Below are 26,872 nucleotides of genomic sequence, written 5' to 3' on the forward strand. Positions count from 1 at the left end.
GGGGTCATACGCTATTATCCAGTCCAATTTCAGTGGAAAAGTACCCCATGGTAGGCTTTGGATTATTTTTTGAGTGATTAAAAGAAAGATGGAAATGCTTCGCCAGTATTCATTTCGGGTCATCTTTTTTTTATTTGTTGGAAGGCTGATCTTTGGCTAAATCACCAAGGGGTGGCTACAGACATCTGAGGTTGTCGATATATATCTCGGATGTAAATTGAGGGTTTTGATTCCTGAGTCCCTCCCAGTTTTGTATTTTTGGGTTCCTTTTCTACTTCATCTATTCTAATCTAGGAAACTGGTGTGCACATTAGGAATGAGATCCCCTTAGTGTGTCAGCCCACCTTTGTAATGCATTTCTTCTTGCTCCAAAATAACTTTAACACCTAGGTTGTATTAGAGTTTCCAATTTCAATTTGTTTATACATAACTGAGATAGCTAAATCTTGCAGCGAAAGGACCAAATCATTATTAGGACTAAGACAAAAATGGGGTAAGGACATCGAACTTACTCTAGCAGTGTATCGCTCCTTTATAATCCGTTAGTCTTTCCTTCATTTTCTCTTAAGAGTTAGGGTTTTGTGCTTTATAACCACAGTTCACATTATACTCTCTTTCTTTTATGTAGGGTGGCAATCTTTTTTGAGTCTGGATCCTCTCTCCACATGGTGAGTCAATGGTGCAATAATCGCTCTGACTCGTGGTCCGAATATCTCTTGAGCAGTGGGGTTCCAAGTGAAGAGGTAACTCCTCTCCCCATGTGGGGAGCTCATCTAGACTAACTTTAGTATAGGGGTTTGGAAATGATATTACACTGGGGTATATAGTTGCCTTTTATCATGTAACATGATTGCCCTTTATTTTATTTAATCCAAATGGTTACAAGTCAAGAATATTCCCTTAAAAAAACGAATAGTGGATGGAATGCAATCCCTAAATGCCCGAAGTTCAAAGAAAAGGTAAAGAAAGCAACAGAACACCAATGGGGTTTGGGCCAGACGATGACACATCCCATTAACAACCACCAACATTTTTACAGACATCACTGACGACAACTTGGGACCTTTTCTAACTTTCCCACCATGAAATAAGGAATTCTAAGCACTGTTGTCCCAGAGTCAAAATCCAATGGTGAGACTGTGTCTCCTTAGTCCTCGTCTCACTCTGTTGTACTCTCAAAAGACAAGTGCAAATCAAGTAGAAAATCCCAAAGCGGATAAAGTGAGAAGAAAAGAAGATTCAGAGCCCAGCAACGTTCGATTAACAAGGGTCTTTAATTTCAAACATGGAATCCTGCTTCCCCTTTGCCCAAAAGAGATAACTACTCCCAATGCATTGTTCTCTTTCTCCCTTAATCTCCTTAGTCCCCATAGAACACAAGAGACTATTTTCTACTTAACTAGACACTAGTTCAGTACTTCATTTCTATGCTCATGGATGTGTTTCTGTATTTTACAATATCAAGGTTGGATAATGAGGAGCCAACATTCAGGAAAGCTCCTCCTTTGGTGGTGGAATCAAGTCATTCGACACATCACTCGATCGAGACATTGATCGTGGTTTTAGCTGTGATCACAATCCTTGGTGTTGCGGCCGGGATATTCGCACGAGTTTGTGGTGGACGTCATCTTGGAGGAAGTGGGGAAGATGACATAGAAGGGTGGGTTGAGAGGAGGTGTAAGAGCTGTATCGATGGCGGAGTTCCAGCTGTGCCGCCACCACCAGAGACCACAAAGCCAGCCACAGAAGAAGCAAAGAAGTGAGGTGGAATATAGAAGTAGTGTAGGTTGTAGAATGAAAGCAAAATGTTGTAAACTTATGACTGGAAAGTATGATCACTGTGTCTCGTACATATTTATATCATTCTTGTGGGAAGCTCATCATCTTAAAGCCAAAACCCAAGAGGTACACACATGATCATCAAACTTATGAAGTGATCCACACTTCCATCCTCTTTCCATCACTTGTTAATGTCTTCATGATGGAAGAGTAGTTCTTGGTGCTTCTGTCCAACATTGTATAATGCATGTTAGCAAGTTGAATCATTGTATGATGACAAGAAATTTTCTTTCTATGTTTGAATTAGCAATTGCTAGTTTTCCTTTTCAGTTGCATTTTGATCCAACGAACATTCAATATACTGAAGGATCCATACATCCCTTTGCCAAGTGCATGACCTTAGAAAGTAGAAACCCATACCTCTCTTTTTGGGTTTAATCCACATGGGATGTTTCACCCTCATGCCTGAATGGGGTACTTGTCAGGCATATCCAAGCTCCAATAATTAAACAGAACCTGGGTGAAATGAATGTTGAAACCCTTATCAGATCAGACACCACTTTTTATTGAAGGTCTGCTCATCTTTTTCTTTCATTTTGTCATGATATGATCTAGAGACAGCTAAGACCAGATACTTTTGCTTTTTAGTTCTGTAGACCTTCTAAGTCCTTTTTGAGGAAACCCTGGAAACCTTTCCAGACTCTGTATTGGATTCAATATCTGAGAGTTCATCTGCTTCTGAAGATACTTTCAATGATATACATAGTCTGCTGCCTTCTCCATATAAAATTTAAGGAACAAGAATTTCTGTTTGATTAATTTGTATGTGTATACATTAATTGTATATATCTAGCTATTCCTGTTCCTTCCTAATGTAAAAGCAATTTGTGATCATCCAATTTAAATATAGTGTGTGCTCAAAAGGAATAGGAAAGGGATGTTGATTGGGTCACTTGACAATAAGGTTTTCCATCCACTGATCTACTGCCCTATTGAACTGATATTGCATGGAATATATCAATGGCCATAACTGATTCTGTAAGTTTTCAAGTATTAGCAATCTCAGAACACAATATAGAGTGAACCTTGTTTATGGGCTAAACAAAGAGTGATTAGTCAGGTTGCAGGGGAGGACTGGTCAGAATTGAAGAACAGCCTTTCACCCTTAAGAGGACAAGAAACTGCTTTAGTTGGACATGGGTCCCAACATTGGCCACCTCAACATCTAAAGACAAGCGATACTACAAAGGACCAGGCTGGTTTTGTCAGCAGTTCCAGTTCTGCAGCCTGCTTCTTCATCCTTGCTCTGTGATTCTCATGCAAGGTGGCCATCAGTGCCAGCTGTCTAACCGGAAATCAGCCTATGTGGATGGCAGTGGTTATATCAACCATACTAATAGAATAAAAGTACGTTTGGCTACACAAGTTTATTTTCTATTCTTGTGGATCAAACCTGGAGGCTGGAACATAAAATTTGAGAAACAGATTTTAACAAAAAAGGTGATACTTTATTTTTTTCCCTCTTTGGGAACACTTCACCCCTACTCACCCTCTTCAACTCCCACTGCCATGCCCTCTCCCATTCCCATGCGAGAGTGTAGTGAGATTTTTTTCTTCTTTTGAGACACCCATTTTTACTTGGGAAGGTGGCATTTTTTCAGAGCCAAGGTAAAATGGTACTAGATAGTAATCAAAGAGGTAGTGATGTCTTGAGTTCTATCTTTCCTATCAGTGATTCACCCATGTTGTTGTTCGCCTTGCAATGGGCTAATGGTGAGGAATGGACTCTTATATGAACCACAACAGTCTAGTGGCAGAACAGTTACAACAGCGTCCTACAGAAGAAAAATGAGGACTCAATTCAATAACGAAAATCAGGAGCTACCTTATCCTTCATTGTAGAAATTAAGCTTTTCATTCATGCTTGCTCTTGCAGTTTGTTGCAAGTCTTTTCACAAGGGAAAGCAGAGACGACTTACAAATTCGATTTTAAAGCTCCTTACATGCTGTTTATTGAAAATTTCAGAAAATCCAATCTCATTCTCAGTTGGAAACCAAATTCTTTCTTCTGATAATAATTTTCAAAACCACGCACATAAGACTGGTTGAAGATGGATACAAAGTCAAAGTTCTAACATAATCCACCTCAATCGAATTCTCTTCCTCCAAGCGGGTCGATCTCAGAAATCATCAATTTGGCCTATTGCAATTTTACTTCACCAACTGTAACAGATTCCCTAGATATGTTAATGCAATGAAAATTTTTTACCACACTTTTAAGAAATCCTCTTCTTCAAACTGAAGAATCATCAAAAGGAACCTCTCATTGTTTTACTAATCAACTCCATTAAGCCTTTTCCCAACTAAATGGGGTGATACAGTCTCCCCTTCAACTCTGTTTAAGGTCATGCTGGTAATCAACCCAAAACCATTCATATATTTTACTAAATAACTAATCTAAATAGTCATATATGGTGGATTGGAGACTTGGGTCCCCATCCACAAAGTGATCCAATTCAAAGTCTAGTGTTTTCTTCACAACACCTCAGTCAGGTGATATCTAATAGGTAATATAAGAAAACAGATCTAATTAACAAAGTTCTCCAAATTCCAATAACACAATTACATACAAATTACAAACTTTGCTGCACTTTTTACTCTCATTTCCCTTATTTGCGACAGATACGAGCTGTTGGCATGGTAGCACAGACAGGGGCATAGAGCTTCTTGGCTTCTGGGGTTCCACGCTTTGGCTCTTCACGGGCAACTGCAACACCAGCAATGGAACACACAGCAGCAGCTGCTGCTGCGAACATCAAGTCCCTCCTTCCACTGCTGCTCTGAGTCTTCTTATCATTGTTGCAACTCAACTTAACTTGTTCCACTTCAGCAGCACTAGCAGCATTGGAAACAACTAGTGTGCGATGGGTAGTCACAGATCTTCGTTGGGAGACGTTTATGCCGCTGAGGAGTGAGGTTGACATGGTAATTGAGGCCATCTCTGCAATCTAATTGTGGTGATAGGTGTCTCTTTGATTCACTCTCTCTCACACACAAATTCACAAACACAAGCCTAGGTGTTCAATGATGAGGTGAATATTGTTTTTAAGTAGAAAGGAGTGGAAATAACGTAATTGGGTTTGTGAAGAGCCACCCAATCACCCATTATCTTATCCCTTTGTATCTGCTGACCAATTGTTCGTGTCCATTTGTTGGGTTATCTTGGGGAGATCCAGTGGTCTAGATACTCTTCTTTGTCTCCTTCAGGTTTAGAGATATGGTCCCCATTGATCTGTCTCTAATCTCTTGGTGGGAGCTAGTGGAGCTTGAATTCTTTCTTGTGAGGAAGTACTGTCATTAGTCAAGAAAATGGGAGCCAATTGTCTTGAGTATTTTTCTTCATTTCCTGTTCTCCATCTTTTGTCAAGGGTTACTATCCATCCTTTTATTGTAGGAGAGAGTTTTCCTAATTTGCAATTCCAAAATATAATTATATCTGGGGCCTTAGATAACTTTAGAAATAAATTGGGTCATGGCACTACATAACTTAAGCTCACAACTATGTTTAGTCGCAAGGGAAATTTAGAAGGAGAGAAAAAAAAATTTTGAATTAAAAAAAAAATTATAATCATTATTCCATGTGATTGTATAAACAATTTAAATTTATAACCATATTTAGTAATAATATATTTATATTTTATAACAAAGAGTTTTGGATGTAAAGTAAAATGAATTTTAACCAAATATGGAAAGATACGGAGTTAGTGACATACTCACATGAGATAATGATAAAAAAATAAATCTCTTTTAAATATGAAAATTTGACTTCTTTTCCCTTTAAATCCCTTACAACCAAAAAGAGCTCAAAAGAGCCCACAAGAAATGAGAAAGAGAAAAGAGTAGCACCTTACGCACTAATCATATTGCAGGATCCCCTCTATGGTGTCATGTAGTGTAAGACCAGTTTATTTCTACCCAGAAAACAAAAAGTTAAAGGTTGTATTGGATAATTCCACATGGTATCAAGAATATCCAACAATACTTATACGCAGAAATAATGGCCACCCAAAAAAGGCCACAAGTTTGCCACCTGGATCAACACATGAGGTTGAGTGTTTGGGAATTATCTCACATCGACAATGTTTGGGACCTCAGATTTTTTTTTTTTTTTGGGTAGAACTTTAGGGACCTCAGATGACTTCATATATAAGTTGGACCTTCCTCTCTAACTTCAACATGATATCAGATTAATTACTAACAATACTTTAATAATACATCCATGTAATCACGTGTCTGATGAAGGACCACATGAAAGGGGGGTTGGGAAACAATCCGCTACAGACCACATGTGAGGGGGGCTGGGAAATAATTCACCTCTCTGCAACATAGCACCATAGCCTGACCTTGGGCAGAGGCTGGCCGACCCCAACCCAGCCCAACTAGCCGATTTTCATTATTTTCACAATGTATAAGAAGAGTATTCTGTGAGGAGAATCACGCAATACAGAGAACAGTAACATCCACTTGAGACCCACATGGTCAAGATAAGAGATAAAAAAAAAAAAAAACCAATGTCAGGGCAATAGTACATTGGCATTGTAGGGTGTTTTTTCCAATATAAATTATGGGGGAAATTCATTAGTCTCTCTCATGAAATAACCTTGCTGCCCTCCAGTTATAATACCATTTTGTCTTGCCTCATTGTTGTGCTCTTAGAGAACCCTCTCCCTACTTTTAATACAAATATGAAGGACTAATGCTACTTTCATTAAATCATTGACAAAGAGGTCCCAAACCTCCCAAGTTATGAACACAAGATTCTGAGCAGAAAAGGTTTACAAGATCTGAATCTAAATTCTTATTTTCTGCATAGAGACCAATAGGTGAAGAAGGCAGCTCCAGTCCAAGTCCTTTTTCACCCAAAGAAGGGAGCTCACAATTCTATCTGTTCAACAAATAAAATAATCATTAACCTATAGAACAACAAGATGCATCAAACTGTCCTATCTACACTTTGCATACTTGCACACTTAATTAAAACCCCAACTTCAACAGGTACAGCTCCAGCTCCAGCACTCCTCAACCAAAATCCCTTAACCTTCAGGCACTTTGCTGATAAGAGGCATCTGAACATAACCTGCCAAGCGTCTGAGGCATGTCATTGTCATGGCTACACTATTATCTTCCCTCTAGCAGTTGATGCCACACAGTTGAGTATCTGGGCCAGTCACTCTAGTTGTGAAGGGATCAATCCGAACCCATAATAAGGAGAATATGGATGCAAGGAGAATTGACCACACAACCACAATGGTAGGTGTCCGATTCTGGCGTCCCATTAAACCCTTGAGGAAGGGATAGAGATGAACAATCACCCAGAAGGCAAAGAAAAGTTTCCCAAAGAGCGGACCCCATGACTGGTACCCACTGTTGATGGCATACGAGATGCCAGCAACTACCCCAACCAGGTTGACTATGAGGAGAGTGGTGGGTGGAATAAGGAGAGTTGTCCATTTGAACAAGTAAAGCTCAGTGAAATCCCCCTCTTCATCAGATGCCTTGGAGGTGACAGTGAAATTGGTGTCGATGCCAGCAAGAACTTTGAGCAACCCTTGGAAGACAGCAAAAAGATGGGCTGAAACACCTCCAATAACCCAAAACTGTTCATTTCTCCACCACTCATCAATCCCAACACCGCTCCACCTCATCTCCAATATACCAGTGGCAAAGATGGAAAGAAAGAGGGATATAAACCAGATACTGGCAAAATTACTAATCTGCAATCATTCGTAGCCAAGCCACAATTTCATGAGATTAGTTGGCACTAAATCACCAAAGGAGCCAAGATACCTTAAAAAGAAATTGGTTTCAAGCGAGTAAAGTTGTAGCTACCTGTGGAATGATGAACTTTCCAGTGAGTAGACAGACTGCTGGCAATGTACAATATGCAAGCAGAGGAATGGCAGTGATTGGGTAAATGGTGGTGTTGATGTAAGCAAATCTCTCGAGCCATTTTAGCCTTCCACCATAACCATACCATATGGGACAGTGACGACTGAGAAGAATTTCAACGGAACCTAAAGCCCATCGAAGCACTTGGTTCAGACGATCCGACAGGTTAATAGGGGCAGATCCTTTGAAGGCTGGCCGCTTAGGCATGCAGTATATTGATCGCCAACCGCGGGCATGCATCTTGAATCCAGTAAGGATATCTTCTGTCACAGAACCATAAATCCATCCAATCTGCAGAAGAAAAAAGAGACTGCATTTGTTAAGATCTCAAGAAAGAATAATGAAGTAAGATGAGCACTAATAGTTCAAACAATGTAAAAGTGCAGTGCTCATTAATTTTTGACAAATATGCATAAACAAAAGAGAACTAGATGGTATAATTAAATGAAGCTTGAGAACTCCCCCACCCCAACCCCCAAAAAAGAAAGTAGAAATTGCAGCTTCACTGCAAGAACAAAAGAACAGACATCCATGCCCCCAATAAAAATATTGAAAAGGAGCTTCCATGCTCCTATGAAAACAGTGAAAATTAGAAACAAGTAGTACTAGAAACACAGATTCCAGTAGATGAGTGCTATCAATATTGGCTTTGCTCTCCAAATCCATAGATCCAGAAGGGGTCTTGTAACAGGGCATTTATAAGACTTCTAATTGTAAGCCAATAAGGAAACTAAAGAGTTGGAACAAGAGAACCAACATACCTCCATCCCCCAGTCTGTCTTGTCCTCATATCCACAACTGATAACATGGATAGCTTCTTTAAGAAGATTATCAGGAGTAGCAGACTGTGGAACACCACCATTTTCCATAAGTGTAGAGGCAACAAACACAGCTGACTGACCAAATCTTTTCTCAAGGCTCATCTGTGACATGAGCAGGGACTTCTCATCATCAAACCCAGCACCTATGAGGAAAAACACAAAGAAATGTTAGTGTCACATCTAACCTGACTGAATCTACCCAGCGACCAGCGTTAGCCGGCTGTAGAAGGGTGCATGATAATTGGGGACCCAATGAAAAATGAGGTGGATTCAATCATAATGGAAAAATTACACAAAAGTAAAAAATAAAAAATAAAACTACTCAGCTCAGTATTACTAAACCCTCTTCCAGCCATGAGAATCCTATTTCTTTGTAGGGATATTAATTGCAAGGGAAAAAAAGAAGTAATCATTAAACTTCTTGTATTGACATTTGAAGTCATTGAATATATATACCCATGTAACAAGCTGTTAAATCAGATTTTGAGTATCGATGCTGCTTTCTTCCAGGGGAAAAAAAAAAAAAAATCCTTGCTGAACAACTCTCCAAGAAAAAGGACTATCTATTAGCCACCACTCAACACAGTGTCGAACTGGCAGATTGTGTGGCAAAAAAGGTAAACACTAAGCATATCAATTCCATTCATTTAAAATAATAGAGAATGAACTATACCTTCGACCCCCTCTTCTATATCTTCTAGATTGAATATTGGCACAGTAGGGTCAACATGCTTGCTAGATCTCTTCTTGTCTGAGCCCTTGTTACTTGATTTTGAGCCCTTCCTTCGTGATTCACCACAGCACAGAGATAAGAAACCTGCTCTTTTATGCTTGGGCTTGAGTGGAGGTTCATAACCATATAAAGCAGTTCTGTTGAAGACACATCCGGTACCCACGTAAACAGGTCCTTGGATGCCATCCAAACCTCTTAAATTTATCTAAAATTCAAAAAAAGAACAAAATAAGAAATTCTGGCAAGAAGAGCACAAATACTTTCTTTAAATGCATTCACAAAAATTTCCACAAGATAAAAATATATCTCCGCATGGTACAGGCATACAGAAATTATCCAATAACACCCTAGAAGTAGGGGGAAAATAAATAGAAGAGTGACAGAATGGATTCTCAGAGGAAAACAAAACTTACATCAAAGAAGACAGTATTTCGGTTGGCATAACGATCATTCTTATCAATACCATCAAATCTCTGAGGAAACTGAACATAACAGACATATTTCCCAAGGTTTGGATCCATCATAAAGCACATAGCTTCCCGCAATGCCTTGCTGTTGTTTATGTAGTGGTCACAATCAAGATTCAACAAGAAGGGACCATTGGTAAGAACTGCTGATACACGAACCTGTCAGAAAGTTACCTCTACCATCAGCACTTAGACATGCTTAAAGCATGGAAAAGCATTGATTTATTTGTTAAGTACTTACAAGGGCATTCATTGCACCAGCCTTCTTGTGATGTTGGAAACCTGGACGCTTCTCACGAGAGACATACACCAACCGAGGCAGTTCATTACCCTCACTGTCAAGTCCTCCGCTATGGCCCAAGAAAACCTGCGATATGAGGCACGTTAGTACGAAAGAGCACCTATAGAAGGAAGACCAAAGATCAGAATTTTCTATCAGACCCATTTTAAGTTACAAAAACCCAAGTTCCAAAAAGAAGAATAAAAAAAATTATACAAGGATAACAGCAAAATGAAATGCTTAGAATACATAAAATAACATAGTATACATATTATATACACAATATGATAAATAGGATATGCCCAGTGGACATGCACAAGTATTTCTGTCCACGCCCCGTTTTTGAAACACAAAAATTACAAGATTTATAAACTAATGATCAGAGATGTCCAAATCCAAATCAGGACCTCACAAATTCAAAGAATGCCAACCTGTATCATTCCTGGATGGTCTCTGGTGTTATTTCCTGGCCAGGGGGTGCCATCTTGCATGATCCATCCTTCCTCAGGAACTTTTTGGGCCTTTGCAACAAGTCCATTGACACGGACTTTAAATTCTTCATATTCTCGCTGCAACAAAATAAAAGCAGTATCAGAAAAAAATATGCAAAGGGGGGGGGGGGGGAAGAGATTATTAGATGCGTATACCAAATACTTTACCTTCATGGCTCTACGATCCTTGACAAATGAAGGCTGAACTTTATCTTTCAGGTAGTCAATCTTCTGGGCAAAATACCATTCTGGGGCCCTGGGCTCAATGTTGTACTTCTTGCAGAAAGGGACCCATTTCCTTGCAAATTCAGAAGTTTCAGACAGAGCTTCAAATGTCAACATGGCAGCTCCATCATCAGATACATAGCAAGAGACCTTGTCGACTGGGTAGTCAACGGCAAGAATAGACAGGACAGTATTTGCTGTGACAAGAGGAGGCTCCTTTAAAGGGTCGACAGTACTGACAAAAATGTCAACTGCAGCCAACTGTGATGGCTCTCCTTCTCGGTCATATCTGTTGTCCACAGTTCAATTAGAGCTCTAAAATAAAACTAGATGAAAAGTAAATCACAGAGGAAAATATTGGAAATCTAAAATATCAATGATGAATAATTAATCATCTAGTGTCGCAAATGAGAAAAAAATGAACTAGTCAATTACCTCAGAGAAAGCCTGTCAAGATAAGTCTCACGGTTCACTGGAAGCCATTTGGGAAACTGATCCAATATCCACGATATAGCAAACCAAATCTCACATATTACAGATATCAGCCACAAAGCAAAAGCATTGGTCACTGGATTTGTTATACGGTAGTGTAAGAAAATGCAGAGGATAATAAGCCGTAGAACAATGACCATTCTATAAGGGTTTATCCTAGATGAAGGAATTGAAACCTTCCTTGACAGAGGCTGACGAGCTTCATCATTCCTGCAGCAAAAGGATATAGGTAAGAAATAATATCCCTTACTGCTCTAAAATTAGAAGCGAGTGAATATAAGCTCAGAAAGTTTACGTATGAATAGAACCCTTTCACCGAATACAGGCCAAGTAGCTGGGCTAAGTTGACAGGTTAACATTTCTAGTGACCAACAATCCCAAAAGTCTCAATCTTCTGAGAGAAGATGAATCCTTCAAGAATAAGAAGATATTACAATAGTACCATTATCATGCATCCAAGAGAATGGAGTCTATCTAGGCCACATTGGTATAACTTGATTATCCATAGTGATTCTTCTATGAAGCACTTCTTTGATCCTTCCAGCGAAGGACACCCACAAAACAAGGAAGTGATTTGCTTACAAGAAACCACCCCACAAAGGGAAAAATGATAATAATAATAATAATAATAATAAAGAATCAAATGATGATGTGCCAAATATGATACTGGGAAGAATTGCTCCAAAAAAAAAAAAAACTTTTGCTAGCGACAGGTATCCAGGCCTTCGGCCTAACTAGTCCCGTGGGACCATACTGTCCCCACAACCGCATGGACCAGATCATACGGGGTTGAATGAGAATCATTCAACTTTCACCGAAGGCAGTGAAGACCGAAGAGTGATATGAAAAGTACACTACAGTAGACACTTGCAACAAACTATCAAAGAGCTAGGAAGCCTCTATAGAATTTGGGGTCACAAACGGCTACAAAAGAACCAGTTCCGCAAGGAGTCACTGAACTGCAGAGCCACTGAACTGCAGAGCCATCTGCCGAAGAGATCGAGGAAATTCAAAGACCAGCAGTGGAGGAAGAGGCCCTAGTGGCCGACTGCTTTCTATTCCTATTTGCTTGTATTTCCTGAGCAATTTAACTCAATGATACCGAAAAGCTTAGGCTTCTAGCGGTCATGCAAAGACTCTTCAAACATGATGAATTATCTATGCCACATCACTGACGGGCCATGGACTCCGTGCAACCAATTTTCTTTTATCTTCTCACTACATAAAATGTTCCCTACAATAGACACTTGCAACAAATTATCAAAGAGAACCCTATGTTAATGAAAGCTTAGGCTAGCAGCAGTGATACAAAGACTCTTCAAACAGGATAAAGAATCTATGCCACATCACTGACAGCCCATAGATTCCATGCAACCAATTTTATTTTATCCTCTCAGTTATCCCCCCATTCTAACTTGACATCTATCACACATCATGACCACCACCTTTTCCCACAGTACATTCCTATTGTCTGAAAGATAACATTTCATGTCTCAGATTCCAAGTTCCAGACGTAGCAAACCAGATAAAAACCCAAAAAGGAATCAAGAAGAGGCAAAACTCACAGTAAAGCATCATCCATAACTATATCGGTGCTGGCATCAATATCTACACCTCCCCTGCCTTCAGAAGGGGCATGAACGGTGCTTATTGGAACTACATTTTTCTCCTGCTTCATCTTCCAGCCCTCAACTCTCTCTTTCCAAGCAACATTTCCAAATCCTTGTGCAAACTCCCTTGATGGATTAGCTGAAAAGAATAATATGTCCCATCAGCCAAAATTACACTACTGAAGGATCACCCACCCGCTCCCCTCTCTCTCAACTCCCCCACCCCCCCCCCGTCCCGCCAAAAAAAAATAATAATAATAATAGTGAGAATTTCAAACAAGTGGCATAGAGAAACTACGTGATTGATTGATGTCAGATGAATAAGGGAGTGGATGCACACGCTTCCCCCCACCACAACCTCCAGGGGATGCCATTGACATGCGCTCAGGAGATGTAGCAGAGAGCTCTCCTGAAACCTGAAAAAGGACACCAGGGATAAAAGGTTCATTCTGGTATCTATTTTCAATGACAAGAAGGCAGGAAAGAGAAGGGCAGGCAATGCTTGACATACCACCTGGCCATTTGTAAGCAGAGGGATATGGTTCAGAGGGACCTCTTTATCGTAGTTTGGAGGACCAACATCCTCCCCTCGCCCATAGCTCATACGCCAACTCAGCATGCGTTCAGCAATCTTCTGTTTCTGGTCTTGAGTACCAGACAAATAATTGATATCACCGGCCACATCATCGACATCACAATCATTTACTTCATCACCACGAATAGGAGGGCTTCCTGCAAGTGAACCAAGAAAGAAAAATCCTAAATTTATATTAATTCAAGTCCATAATTCAGAGGCTAACAAGCATTCAGAGGTTCACATCCAACAAACCTTTATGTCTCTTATATCTAGTCTTGCACTGGGGGCAGGATTGAGTTCCATCTTTCCTCTCATACTCATAGCAGGGTCTGCAAACAGGAAATGCACAGACATCGCAAGCAACGAACAGATCGCCATCCACTGTCGTGCCAACTGTATCACCACAGATCTGGCAGACCTGACCACCGTGGTGCTTCAAAGGCTTGGGCTGATTAAAGAATTAACACGATTCACAAAGTTCAGAAAAAATGAAGCATGCAATCTAAAGAAACGATGTTAACATATCAGCAACAAGGAGTGAAAGAACAATATATACCAAACATTCAGGCCTTCAGGGAACAACAAAACAAAATTAAGAGGAGAATGGAAGCAATTGATTTGCAAACAAGATGCACATCACCAACCAACACCCCCCAACCCACCAAAAGAAAAAAATAGATAATAAGGAAAAAAAAAAGAAAGTGATGGATAAAGATCCACTACCAACTACGGCTAGAAGAAGACATTGTTAAATTGCTCATCAAGAAGGTATGGATTAGGGGCATGCCTACTTCAAGCATATAATGTAATTCAGATAAAACCCAAAACTAGCCTATGTCGAAAAAAAAAACTCTTACCTCTCGTTCTTCCATCGGCCTCTGCTAACTTGACTATGACAGTAGAAGATGGACAGATATAATGCTTAAATCTCAGTTAGATCTACGGCAAATCCCTCAAATCGGCATTCCAAAAAAGCGATAGTCCTCTTTCACCACATGCACAAAAGCACAGGAATCTGCTTTTCCACTCTTTCACCGGGTAACAGATCCTCAATAAATGCTTCAATTTCAGTTCATATCCACCATGAAACACCTGTAAAAAGAGGCCAAAGATCAGCTCTTCTCCTCCAGCAAGCCCTCTTTCAGTGTCACTTTCAGATATTTTAGTACTACCAAAGCTCGCTAAAAATAGCTAGATCCTCTCAAACGAAAAAAAAATAAAGGATAGATTTTTAACACGAATTACTTCACAAGAGAATGGGATCTCAACGAGATCCGCTCCAATTCCTCAAAAGAGCAACCTTTTCATTCTTCCTCCCCGTAATTCACAAAAATCAGACCAAGTATCAAACTTTCAACCTCATAAAACCAAGAGAAATGCAAATCCATACCTGGAAGGCTGGAATTGAAGCGTGTGATGGAGACAATCTCCGCAGACGATGAGCACAGATAAATAGATTATTGATCGAAAAGCTCGTGCCGTGGATGGCTCCAGAGAGCTCTCAGACCTCTCGCTCTCCCCGTCTCTATCGCCTGGCTTCAAGAAGAAGAAGAAGAGGAAGAAGAAGAAGAAGAAGAAGAAGAAGAAGAAGCCCTCAAAAAGGTTTAAAACGACGGGAAAGCGACGGAACACCGATCAGGTAGTATAGCTGTATCGGGTGCTTAAAAACCCCCACCGACAGTCAAGGCTCTGCAAAACAAATCTACTCCAATGATTTCTCGTATTTTTTCTCTATAATCTACGAATTAGATAGATAGATAGAGAAGATGAGTTGAGGATTTATCCGTGTGAAGTGTAAAGGGATGGAGTCTGTATTCTGTAAGACTGTAACTCCTCACATCTGTGCGTGAAGTTCTAATGAAGATTTGGGTTTGTGATTTTAATTGACTTATTGTATTTTGGGTTAAAGTTTTACTGAGGGCGACGAAAAATGAGTCAATGACGGAGTCGGGAAAGGAGAAGGAACGAACCCTAACTTACGGGTATGGAGCTCAATCAAACTTACGTCTACTGTCTCTGTCTGTATCCACACTCCACACTCCACTGCCAATGGATGCTGAGCTGGCACCTGTAGACGACGAGAAGGTATACCTTTTGCTTGTTGATTGGAAATGTGGTCTATAAGCGCGTGCACTTTTTGGTACCTCACTTTCTCCTTTACCAAACTACACCCTATTCAATGTTTTTTTTGGCCGCCAACCCAATTATTAGAAAAAAAAAAAAAGTTTGGAGGTAGAGAGGTAATTTTGGGCATTCCTATGTCTAGGTGTAGTGTTTACATTATTAGATAACATTCATCTTCCCTCGAGTTCAAATTGTCTGTAGTGAGTGGTGAGGTGTAATAAGCATTTAATGACTGGGAAGGCTTGATCATGCATCCCAACCGTTAGATGCTCACTACACCTCACTACCTTATTGCAGACGATTTTGACACTTCTTTCACCTAAAAAGAAAAAAAAGTATGCTTAAAAGGTGTTTAAACGTTTCGTTGGATTTGGTTTCGAATTGACTAACATGCAATCAAAATTGAAGTTAAATCGTTCACAAATATATGAGGAAAGGAATTTTTCAACTCAATGATGAGAGACTAACATGGCTAATATTTAAAATTTTTTTTTATTTGATTGATTTTACTTTTGTGTTTTTTTGTCAAAAACCCAAGTCTGAAAGGCATTGGGTAAGATTTGGCTTGTTTTAGGCTGAATTTAAACACCTTTTTCACACTGCCGTATGTGTGAAATTGCAACCATTTGTCTATCCAACAAATTCTTAAATTTTCAAACATTATGACCAGAGAGCTTCATTTGGATTGAAATTTAACATGTAAACAAGAAACATTAGGGCTTACATATACACAAACTTCATATCCTATTTGATTTGCAACATGGCATATCTTTGAACCATTGAAGGAGAATCTAAAATGGCCGTGTTAGAAGGTTCTATCTATTATTAAAAATGTTTAGAGATTTTGTGACTAAAGATAAACAAGATTGATTATGTTTGTTCCAATAGAATAAAAAGAAGATTGAATTGGTAACCCTTCACTAGTCCCTTTCTACACTTAAAAATTCCCTATTTACCAAATACCATTATTAAGATTATCCTTATATGAAGAGCCACATGGGAAGTGGGGACAGTAGATCCAACTAGCTACTTAAAATAAAAGGGAAAAGTTTCTCATTATCAATGGAATCTCTTCACCCACTACAATGATTTCATCATTTTCATCATTAGTCTCTCCATTATTGAAAGTTCCAAAATCAAAATACTCTTTTTATTATCCTAAGAGTTCCCTCAGAGCATTGGAACCCATAAGTGAAAAGGTTCTCTCTTCATTGTAAGAAAATTGTGGACTATGATAGTGCGAATTCATCTACTATTTCCTTTATTTTTCTTTATTATTATCTTTTCAGATTAGGTTAACAAAATTACTTACAAGTAGGCCCTAACCTTTTTACACACGTTTTACATCAAACATGAGTTAAAGAATCCTCATCAACTCGATCAATTCTCGATTATTGGATAGCATGAAAGTGAAATTTTAACTATCATATGATTATAATTTTTTTTTTGTCCAAGGAAGTCAAACTCATGACCTCTTCATTGTGAAGCGGTGGTCCATTTCACTTATATTGAAAAGAAAGTAGAAATTGGGTGATGTTTCATGAGAGAGGCCATCTTCTCTCAAACCAAGAATCTCCTACTTTTACTCGATTGCTCTATGATGGGTTTCTCTATTCTTGGGCTATGCTTGCTCGTCTATGCTAGTGACTGTTGCGATGGATGGTCTGTTACCATCTCTTTTAATTTTGTTTCTTGAAACTATTATGTCTTTTGTTGAGATTCTATAGTCGTGAAAAGAAGAGATGTGAGCTTGTGAGGTTCAGACTCCACTCAGTTATCCCTTGGGCTAAATTGTTCATTATTCATTGTAACTATCAAACATCTCTTGCGCTCTCTCAACACTTATATGCTTTCTGTTTTGTAAATAGATATGAGAATGTACATGCCCAAGATATTTCTAAATGCTTTGTTCTACCCTCATTTGGATATGTCAAGATATGTGGAGACACTCTTTTTAGATGATCTCTTCAGCATTGTTATCTCCGTTTTTTGTCAAATAGAGCTTAATGAATCCCCCTCCATGGGGTTTGTGCCAAAAAAAAAAAATCATTATTCCATGTTTTCTGTTTCTTCACATTGAATGTAGGAAAGATGGTTTTTTTTTTTTTTTTTTTTAATTAAATTCTAGCTAGCTCGGGAAATCCTATAATAACACGTTATAAGCCTGTTTAATTAGATCCTCTAATGTGACTACAGAAGTCATTCTCCACAAATCTAATAGTTTGATAGTGACATACTAAATTCCTTACTGTCCTACCTGAATTTTAATATTTGGAAGTGGTTAGTTACCCAAGGCCTATGTGTTCTAATTCACTATTTTTTTTCTTAATCTTTATATTAATTTTCACTATTAAAATTAATACGATTTAAAACATTAAAAAATAATAATAATACAGATTTAATTCTAAGATTAGCGTTTCGCTCAAGTTATGTTACTTGTTCAAAATAAAAGAACTTAGCATGAAGACCTGACTTATGAAATTCAACAAATTTGAAGTAAAAAATGCAATAATTGAAGGAATTGACAGATAATGTGGAATTCCATTCCAAATAAAAGTGTCAATTATAAATCGAAATTATTTATCGAAATTTAATTGGATGATTCAAATTAAAATATATATCACCAGCTGCCTTTCATGCCAATCAAAGCATGGGACAAAGAAAACCACATTGTTAAAGCAAGAGAGCACCAAGTATACAATCTTTTCTGGAAATTATGATTCACATGAACTCATCAATGCTTTGGTACCCAAAAAAGAGAAAGAAAAGGTAATAAACATGGCAAAGGAAACCTAGACTATACAAGATATTCCCAAATTGTGCTTTATTTCCATGGAGTGGAATGCTAATTAGGTTATGATCCACCATGAACAATTTTTCAATCAATTTTTAGAAATTTTTTATAACACTTGTAAACTGGTTAGAAATCAACACATGACAACATGACGGCAGGGGAAACATGTTCACACAATTTGAGAGCAGATACCAAGTGGTAGAAATAGCCAACAGTATTCCTAGATTATTGGTCTAGCTTTACATCTTAATAAAAGAAAAAAAAAATGTCCTACATCACTCATTAATATTTAAACAAATATTTCTTGTAGGAGAATGTATCCTCTATGGGTGCACGAGGATCAACAAAAGCACACGAGAAAAAATCAAGAAGAATATCATTTTGCATTTAATGGGGTGAGATAACCATTTTGCTTCCACTTGTATTAGGACTTCATGGCACGGCATAGGAAGTAAGGACATACATTCTCCCTGAGATCAAGGTAGAATTGATGATCCATGGAGGAAACCCCTTACACCCCTTAGATTGGATGATCTCAAAGAAAATATATAAATCCTAATGATTGTGATCTTGATTCTACTACTGAAGGAGCCATTCCTTGCACTGATCCAACCACTGCTAGCTAGAGAGATCCAACAAGGTGTAGAAGACAACAATAGCGTCTTGCGGAACATTATTGATCTTTTTTCTTTTCCCTTGGTAAAAACAGAACATTATTGATTGTACTTAGATTTAAATCTTCCATCATCGAATTAGAATTCATTCCACAAGGAATTCGATATTTACTGGGAAATATATCACATTCTAAAGGAAATATTTGCATTTTCCTCGCAACCAAACGTAATCATTAGTATTACTTCGGCAATTGGCTATAAAGAAACAGGATTTTTTTTTTCCAGTAAACTAAGGACACAGAAGATTAATAAAGAAAAAAAAGAGATAGCTATGGACATATAGTAGCCCCACACCTGATATGGGCAAAAGAAACTTCATTAAAAAAGCTAGTACAAGGTCCCAAATCAAAATGAGTGAAGAAAAGAAAAAAAAAAAAAAAGGCTACAACGCAGTAAAAGTATAGGAGCTAAATATATAGAGAAAATACATAAAAAAATTATATCGTTTTCCAAAGACCACTACTGGACTACTGGCAACCTTAAAATTATATCCTTTTCCAAAGACCACTACTGGACTACTGGCAACCTTTGCATCCTTTTGAACGAAATGTTCACTCTGGACACAACTGGTATGGCAGAAACTGCAACTTGAGCTCTGGAATCCTATTACGGTTGGAGAAGTGTCCTCCTAAAAGCACCAAACATCAAAGCACAAAAACTTGGATACATTTGAGGAACTTTGTAGGAAAAAACATCTTCATAACTTGGATGCAAATGGATCCACCAACACGCAAACATTTTTTATTTTATTTTTTTGGGTTTTTTTTTTTTTTTTTTTTTTTTTTTGGTTTTGGGTGGGGTGGGGTGGGGGAGTAATTCATTTTGCAGTTTGGCCCACCGAGTTCATTGCTTCATGTCTCCCTATACAGCTACTAGGCCTTCCCACTTGTCAACTATTTCCTTGAGTTTCTCAAAGCCCTGAGCAGAAGAATGCAGTCCCACGTTAGTAAAATTAATCAGCATTTATTCCAGAAGCAAAGGAAATCAATCCCCCACCCCCTCAAAAAGAAAAGAAAAAAAAAGGAGCTGTTATGGCTTGTACTAATGCAATTAAGAGTTCAATCAATGGGAGAGAAGTCAAGTTCAAACTCACCATACGAGTCGTGAATTCACCAAATGATTCTTTGGCTTTCCGTTCACATTTCCAACTGTAGAACAATGGTTCCAATACCTTCTCTAGATTTTGAACTTTTACCTTATTCATGAAGGTTTGTGCTATCTCTGTCTGGTTGGGTCTTCCACCAAGCCAAATCTGTTCAACCAAGAAGCAATTAGATCAATTTAGACATCAAATATCTCCTTTCAGTTGGAAAGTGGTTTTGAAATTTCTTTAGGTGTGACTCTTCCTACAACATGTTCTACCAATAATTTAGTTATAGCAGTGATTGAAATACCTGGTAACTGTTTGGTCCATCACCAACAAGTCCAAGCTCAGCCATGTATGGCCGAGAACAACCATTGGGGCATCCCGTTACCCTTATCACCACTGATTCGTCATACTGAAGACCGACCTGGTAATAACAAAAGCTCTGCATGTTAAGAGTGTCTATAGAACATATTGGTGACAAACTAGACAGGTTACTAAAACTTTCTAGAGTTGAATGACATAAAATAAGCTTTCTGAACCATTATAAGTTAGCAGCAGAAACAGAAAGATTCATGACTTACTCACCTTATCAAATACAGCTCGAACCCGCTTAAGGATATCAGGTATCCCTCGCTCAGCTTCTGTTATTGCCAATGGGCAAAGCGGAAATGCTGGGCATGCCATTGCAGTCAGGTTGAGGGGATCCACATAGCTAGGATCCTGCCCATGAGCAAAATCTAGTCAATGTCCGCTTTCTTCTCATAAAAAGAAACAGAGAAGAGAAATGAAACAACTTAGAGGTTAGCAACATATGATCCGTTTCAATTCTGAATACTATAATCCGATAGTGCAAACTAAAAAAACATAGAGAAGTACAACAAAAAGAGAGGCAACAAACCTCGATTAAGAAAGAATGATAGAACCCCCACAAAGTTTCCATAATGAATTGTTCGGATGCTTCCAAATAACCTACGGACCATTCATCAATCTCCATATAATTATGTATCTAAGTGCCATCTCTTTGTTTTTAATTAGGGGAGTACTAGAACCACACTTATCAAATGTATATGGTGGGCCACACATATTTGGGACTCACCAATACAGCAGGTCCTGAGACAATATAGGGGTAGGCCTACTGTTGATCCCAGCCCCTTGGCGCTACCCTATTGAATGCCGTGTCCTTAGCCTTTTCAATGATTTCCAATTTTTTCATTCACTAAGTAGTATAAGGTAAGGTTTGTTCAAATTTAGTATCTCTTATGTCAGTCTAGATGATTTATAAAATTAACTCTGAATCTCTGACAGATTTTGATCACATTTTTTCTCATAAAATTTACGTTGACCAGCCTTGGTTCCTATGTCAAATTGTGCTTGCAAATTATCATATTGATCTGTACTACAAAAGCATAAATATCTTACCACTAGTCCAGCCTGTGCAAGAACTGTTGAGATCGGACGCCTCCATGAAGGATCAATATTACACAAGATTAGGTTCTGGTTTGGTGTGATACGCACATTCAGGCTATACTTCTCAATTATCTCCCTTAAAGCCTTCTTCTTTGCTCCCGCAACACGGCCATTATCAACATGGATCCCACAAAACAAATTACCATCACCCTGTCAAGCAAATCAGGAATCAGTAAAGGAATTTTTTTTTTAGGGGGCTGGGTGGGTGGGGTTGTTATATGGTTAAGATCCTAAGCACAAAAAGTTAGATGCATATTGTATGACCTGCTGCAAGAGTAAAATAATAGATAAACCAAAAAAGAAGTGGATCTATATATCTTTAGGTCCAAACCTGCTCATGCCATCCCAAATAGCTCTTGAATTCCCACTCTGGCAGCTCGTGAGAAGGCTCAAATTTCTTCCCATAGTATTGCTCAACAACACTTCTGAACTTCTCAATCCCCCATGAAGTGACCAAATATTTCATTCTACCATACCTTCGGTCATCTCTTCTCCCATTATCTCGCTGTGTAGCAACAATTGCTTTGACAGCATATAATATATCCTCCTTTGGTACATACCCCAGTGGCTCTCCCAGACGAGCAAATGTTGTCTCCACCCTATGTGTTCTTCCCATTCCACCACCGACCTGCATCAAATATTATTAGCAACTTAAGGTGTATAAAAAAAAAAAGAAAAAAAAAAGAAGGAAATAATACTCACATAAATATTGAAACCCTGAGGCTCCCCGTCAGCATCAGTAACTACAACAAGGCCAACGTCATTGGTGAGAATATCCACAGAGTTGTCAGTCGGCACGGTAACTGCAACCTTAAATTTTCTTGGCATGAACTGGGTGCCATAAATGGGTTCTGGGGAATCAGGGAAGTTTGTTCCATGAGAGTTGTCATTACGGGCCTTCACTACCTCAGGAGGCTCAGCCGACATAATTTTCTCCCCATCAACCCATAGATCATAATAAGCACCTGACTGAGGAGCTAGGAGTGCAGCAATGTTATCTGCAGTCTGTTGTGCAAACACGTAATCTTTCTTTGTAAATGGTGCTGCAGCAGCAAGAACATTTCTGTTCAGGTCACCACACGCACCAAGAGTTGAGCCCATATTTTTAATCACCGTATTAATCACAGTCTTAAGGTTCTTCTTCAAAACTCCATGTAACTGAAATGTTTGTCTGGTTGTCAGGCGAAGAGTTCCAATTCCAAACTGGTCTGCAAGATCATCCATAGCCAAGTAGAGCTTGTTTGGGACTTTACCACAAGGATTCTTTGTTCGAAGCATAAATGAATAAGATTTTGAACCACGTTCATCTCTATTGTACTGTTGATAGCTTCCATGAAACTTGATCAATTGTATGGCATCCTCATTTATGTTTGAAGCTTCTGTCAGCAACTCCTCCCTGAGAGGGTATCTCAAGAAGTTACTTTTCTCTTTGATTATTTCAACCTTGCTACGTTTAGTCTCAGAGGAGCTGTCTGGCTTTATCGGCTGCAGAAGGGAATGCAGTTAGTTATTAGAAACTAATAGGCATCACTGGCAAGATGGATCACTTAATTTGCATAACAGGATTACTGGTGAATGATGATACAACCTCCATCTTACCAAAAACATTGTGGAATATATTTAGTGGAAGCCTGGAAGGCCAGACTATACTTAGGGGTGGCAAACAAGATATAAAATATGAACATATATTTCACATAAGTATAAACAACAGACAACACAAAAGCAAATACATTATGGTTGAATTTATATCATGCTGCAAGACAGCTTCCCACTAAGTTGCAAGCAGCCTAGTTAAAATACATTGAGACCTGAACAGCAACACACATAATAGGCATCTGGCAAGAAAAGGGAAGTAACTTTATAGTATTTCATATACATGATGCCAAGCCAAACTCAAAGAGTAGCAACAGAGAAAAGAAAACAGTAGAAGGCCAAACACCGCATTAACTGCAGACTTACCTAGGCAGAAAAAGAGAACCAAAAATAAACAGGCAAACAAGAGTAAAATTGTTCCAGAAACAGGAACAGGATTTTTTTTTTTTTTTTTTGATAGGTAGGCCCCAAGGAGAGTTGAAATCATGACCTTCAATTAAGAGATATTATTCCTTGCCAACAGAGCTACTCCTTCGGTTTCAGAAACAGGAAGTTGGGAAACCCAGAAACTATCCTGAAAATTTCAGAAACTCCTCTGAGGCGAAACCAGGATTGGAAAATTAGGTATTCCTTACGGTAGTATAGTCAGTGAAATTAGGTGGAAAGAACTAATAAAGCATATATTCTGTGAATTTCTACAGAGATCACTTTGAATAGTGAATCTACAATTAACTTAAGTGCATCAAACACAAGGAACTGACGCGGCCCATTGCCATCCTACTAATAAATCACAGCATCATCTCCTCCCTTAACCAAACCTCAATTCACAAAAAAGAGTTCCAGTTGACAGAACTCGCACACACACCCAAAAGAAAATTTTTGAAAAGTTCCCCCATGTATAGGTATTAAGCATTTGAAAAGCACAATAGAGCAATTGGATGAACTCAGAAACTAGCACTCGAATACATATAAATCCAATTGAATTCTGACAGGAAGATTCATTCAAACTTAAAGAAGCAGAAACAAAAAGAATAAGAGAATCAAAACTAACCGTTGAGACAGCAGTCACACGAGAAGATTTCGACGACGAAACCGGTGAGACATGGACGCTTCCACTGAAAGGAATCAAACCACAAGACCTCAAACCATGAAACCTCTGTAGCTGAACCTTCGAATCCTTCAGAACAGCAGTACTGTTCCCAACACCCACTGATGTCGCCATCTCCGATCAAGGATCAATTATTTTAAGCTGTTCTAGGGTTTTCGAACGCTCTTCTTCGTCACCAATTCAGTCCAATTCGCAGACCAAATGGCGTCCCTGTGTTTTTTGAGTGGTAACAAAATTAAGCATTTAAGAAAGCAAAAGCTCAGGTAGCATATTTATAGGACACCGTCGGGTTCTACTTTAGAATGGTCAGATTCCAATCTAACGGTATGAAAACGTAGAATGTTGGCCACGTTCTTTATCCAAAAAAGGATTACTGTTGTTGTGCTAATCTGCACAGGTAGTGGGAGAAAGATCGTTATCGACGGCGACAAAGTCACGGCCTCATAGGTCATAGCCACCATAACAGGAGCTTCTTTTGACTGAAAATGGGATGTTTGTCTATGCGGGCGGGCGAGGGGGTGCGCAGAGAACACCTCGAGGCCACGAGGGGGTGTTCCATTGAATGCAAATCTAGTAAAAGAGTTTCGTACAAAGAATCTAAAGGCGTCCTTTCTTGACGTTTCTAACAGATACATCGAACCTCGCCTTATTTCCACTGACGTCCAACAAGGGCGTTTTCGTCAACTTACGTCTATAATTTAGTCATTAGTGACTTGTGAGAAACTGAGAATAGATGGACCGGTTCGTGGGCAATTCGGTGGGCTGGGCTAATTATAATGTAGAAAATGGACATCGGTTTGGTTTGGTTTTAGTTTCTATTGGTTCTATAAAATCCAACTCAAAATTTAAATCGATAAGGGTTCAGTTTGGTCTGAGCTGATTCGATTGGTTTTAATTGATTCGATTAAACCGGGCTGAATTTTGATACCCTTATTAGCGTGTGTTATGTCATGCCGTAATAGGACCGGGACCAAAGTGGAACCAAGAAAACTATGGGCACATCGGGCTACTCTCTGACAAGACAATAAAGACTATTGGAAATGCATACACAAGCAAGAAGAAAACTTGTAGTGGGAGAGGAGAAGAGAGGAGGAGAGAGATTTAATGGAACGGACCAAATGCAGAAACAAACAAAATTGGAATCATCATGCAAAGAAAAGAGGAGCGTTATAAAATAAACTGTGACTCCATTGCCTTGACCATAGGCTCTTTTATCGAAAGCCATCAGTTAAAGCCCTGGGAAAATATTAGTCTTCATTAATTTTCAAAGAACATTACATTCTAAATTGCATAAGGTTCAATTTTTTTTTAGTAGGTGGTTTTCCTTTCACCCACATTAAATGAGGTATTCCTTCCTCATGTACATTAATAGGGATGAAATAAGTATTTTTTTTTTCTTCCATCGTATAGAAGGAGTAATAATATCATGTTTAAGAAAATATTCAAATGCATTGAGCTCCAATGGTTAGATAAGAAACGGGAGAAACCTTGAGGGTGTAAACTCTTTAGTTCCACATCAATTAGGGGAGAAAAGGCTGATCTAGTCGATGAGCTATAGCACCCTTCCATGGTCACAACACGTTTTAAAGTTATGAAGAGCTTGCTTCAAAGAGAAATACTATAGAATTAAAGAAAAATGACAGTTTTGTAGGCTCCTTTTTTTTTTTTTTTTTTTTTCAGAAATTTCTTAGGCTCCGTTTGGTAGCAAGTAATATTACAAACATGATCTCGTAATTAACTCCAAAACATTCCAAATGTAATTATTAAAATTTAATTTACTTTGCAACTAATATCATTTGATTAGAAAAATAAAATAAAAATTGAAAAAAGAAAGCAGGTGTTGTCTTTGCGTAGATTTCAATATCCCTTCTCACATAGTAAAAAGTGGGACCTACACCGACACACTCTCTCCTACTCTTACCATGTGCCCTTCATGTGGACCCATGTAGATGATACCATTCTCTAGACCCTCATTGCTATAGTATGCAAATTCCTTCTTACAATCGTGTCGTGCGAAATTGTCTCCTATGAAAGCTACGTCTAAAATTATAATCACCAATATTTTGGGGTGAAATTAATTATGGCTGTGTATGCATTCCCATTATGAGAATGTGTATTTCCATTATGAAAATAAAAAATATGTTCTTAACTGAGAATGAGAACATTGTTTGGATAAAATATTTGTTTAAAATGTGTTTTTTATGTGAGAATGTTCAGACATTTTATCAAACACCTCATGGGCGGAATCTCTTTGGTGAAAATCCCAGACAATATTACATCAATAACTCAAGAAAAACAAATAAAAATATAAAATTTTGATTGGTTCCTTAGATAATATTGCTTACATCAAACCTGTAAATATCGTGAGGAAAACAGGAGATTCTAGGATTTTGGATTCAAGAGGAGATCTTAATAAAGAGAAGAGAGAGATTTGGGGTGAGAGAAATGGTTTTTAGAGAGAGAAAGAAAAGTAATTTTTGGAGATGTGTAAGAATGAGATGTTATTCTCTGGGAGAGAATGTGCCTTTCATAAGATTAGGCGATTAGTGGCAAAGCTGTTTTCATTGGGGCTATGCCAAGAGCTGGAGAATGGAGAATGGA

At 38.5% G+C, this 26,872-nt stretch overlaps 3 protein-coding genes across 4 annotated transcripts; all 3 read right to left on the reverse strand.

The window, feature by feature from the left end:
• Positions 1-4,308: 4,308 nt before the first annotated feature.
• Positions 4,309-4,898, reverse strand: LOC122088509 (photosystem II 5 kDa protein, chloroplastic-like). The gene has a single exon (XM_042657795.1). It carries the CDS (start codon positions 4,776-4,778, stop codon positions 4,449-4,451), a length of 330 nt encoding a protein of 109 aa, XP_042513729.1. The 5' UTR covers positions 4,779-4,898; the 3' UTR covers positions 4,309-4,448.
• A 1,627-nt stretch (positions 4,899-6,525) lies between these two features.
• Positions 6,526-15,357, reverse strand: LOC122089251 (cellulose synthase A catalytic subunit 3 [UDP-forming]-like). Of its 2 annotated transcripts, none has more exons than XM_042658830.1 (15): positions 14,815-15,357; positions 14,282-14,516; positions 13,677-13,872; positions 13,362-13,579; positions 13,146-13,263; positions 12,803-12,986; positions 11,181-11,447; positions 10,689-11,034; positions 10,461-10,598; positions 9,991-10,116; positions 9,696-9,908; positions 9,223-9,487; positions 8,490-8,692; positions 7,669-8,019; positions 6,526-7,553 (listed from the first exon to the last, which is right to left on the reverse strand). In XM_042658830.1, exons 2-15 carry the CDS (start codon positions 14,294-14,296, stop codon positions 6,969-6,971), a joined length of 3,225 nt encoding a protein of 1,074 aa, XP_042514764.1. In that variant the 5' UTR covers positions 14,297-14,516; positions 14,815-15,357; the 3' UTR covers positions 6,526-6,968. The 2 variants fall into 2 exon arrangements, with proteins under 2 accessions (XP_042514764.1, XP_042514763.1); XM_042658829.1 differs by having other exon boundaries at positions 13,359-13,579.
• A 4,454-nt stretch (positions 15,358-19,811) lies between these two features.
• Positions 19,812-24,713, reverse strand: LOC122089252 (sulfite reductase [ferredoxin], chloroplastic-like). Its single transcript, XM_042658831.1, has 8 exons — positions 24,215-24,713; positions 22,273-23,055; positions 21,902-22,198; positions 21,523-21,720; positions 20,689-20,823; positions 20,411-20,527; positions 20,110-20,268; positions 19,812-19,934 (listed from the first exon to the last, which is right to left on the reverse strand). The coding sequence occupies exons 1-8, from the start codon at positions 24,383-24,385 to the stop codon at positions 19,878-19,880; spliced, it is 1,917 nt and encodes a 638-aa protein (XP_042514765.1). The 5' UTR covers positions 24,386-24,713; the 3' UTR covers positions 19,812-19,877.
• Positions 24,714-26,872: the final 2,159 nt, after the last annotated feature.

This window comes from Macadamia integrifolia, chromosome 9 (assembly GCF_013358625.1).
Source record: "Macadamia integrifolia cultivar HAES 741 chromosome 9, SCU_Mint_v3, whole genome shotgun sequence".
Classification (NCBI taxonomy): Eukaryota; Viridiplantae; Streptophyta; class Magnoliopsida; order Proteales; family Proteaceae; genus Macadamia; species Macadamia integrifolia.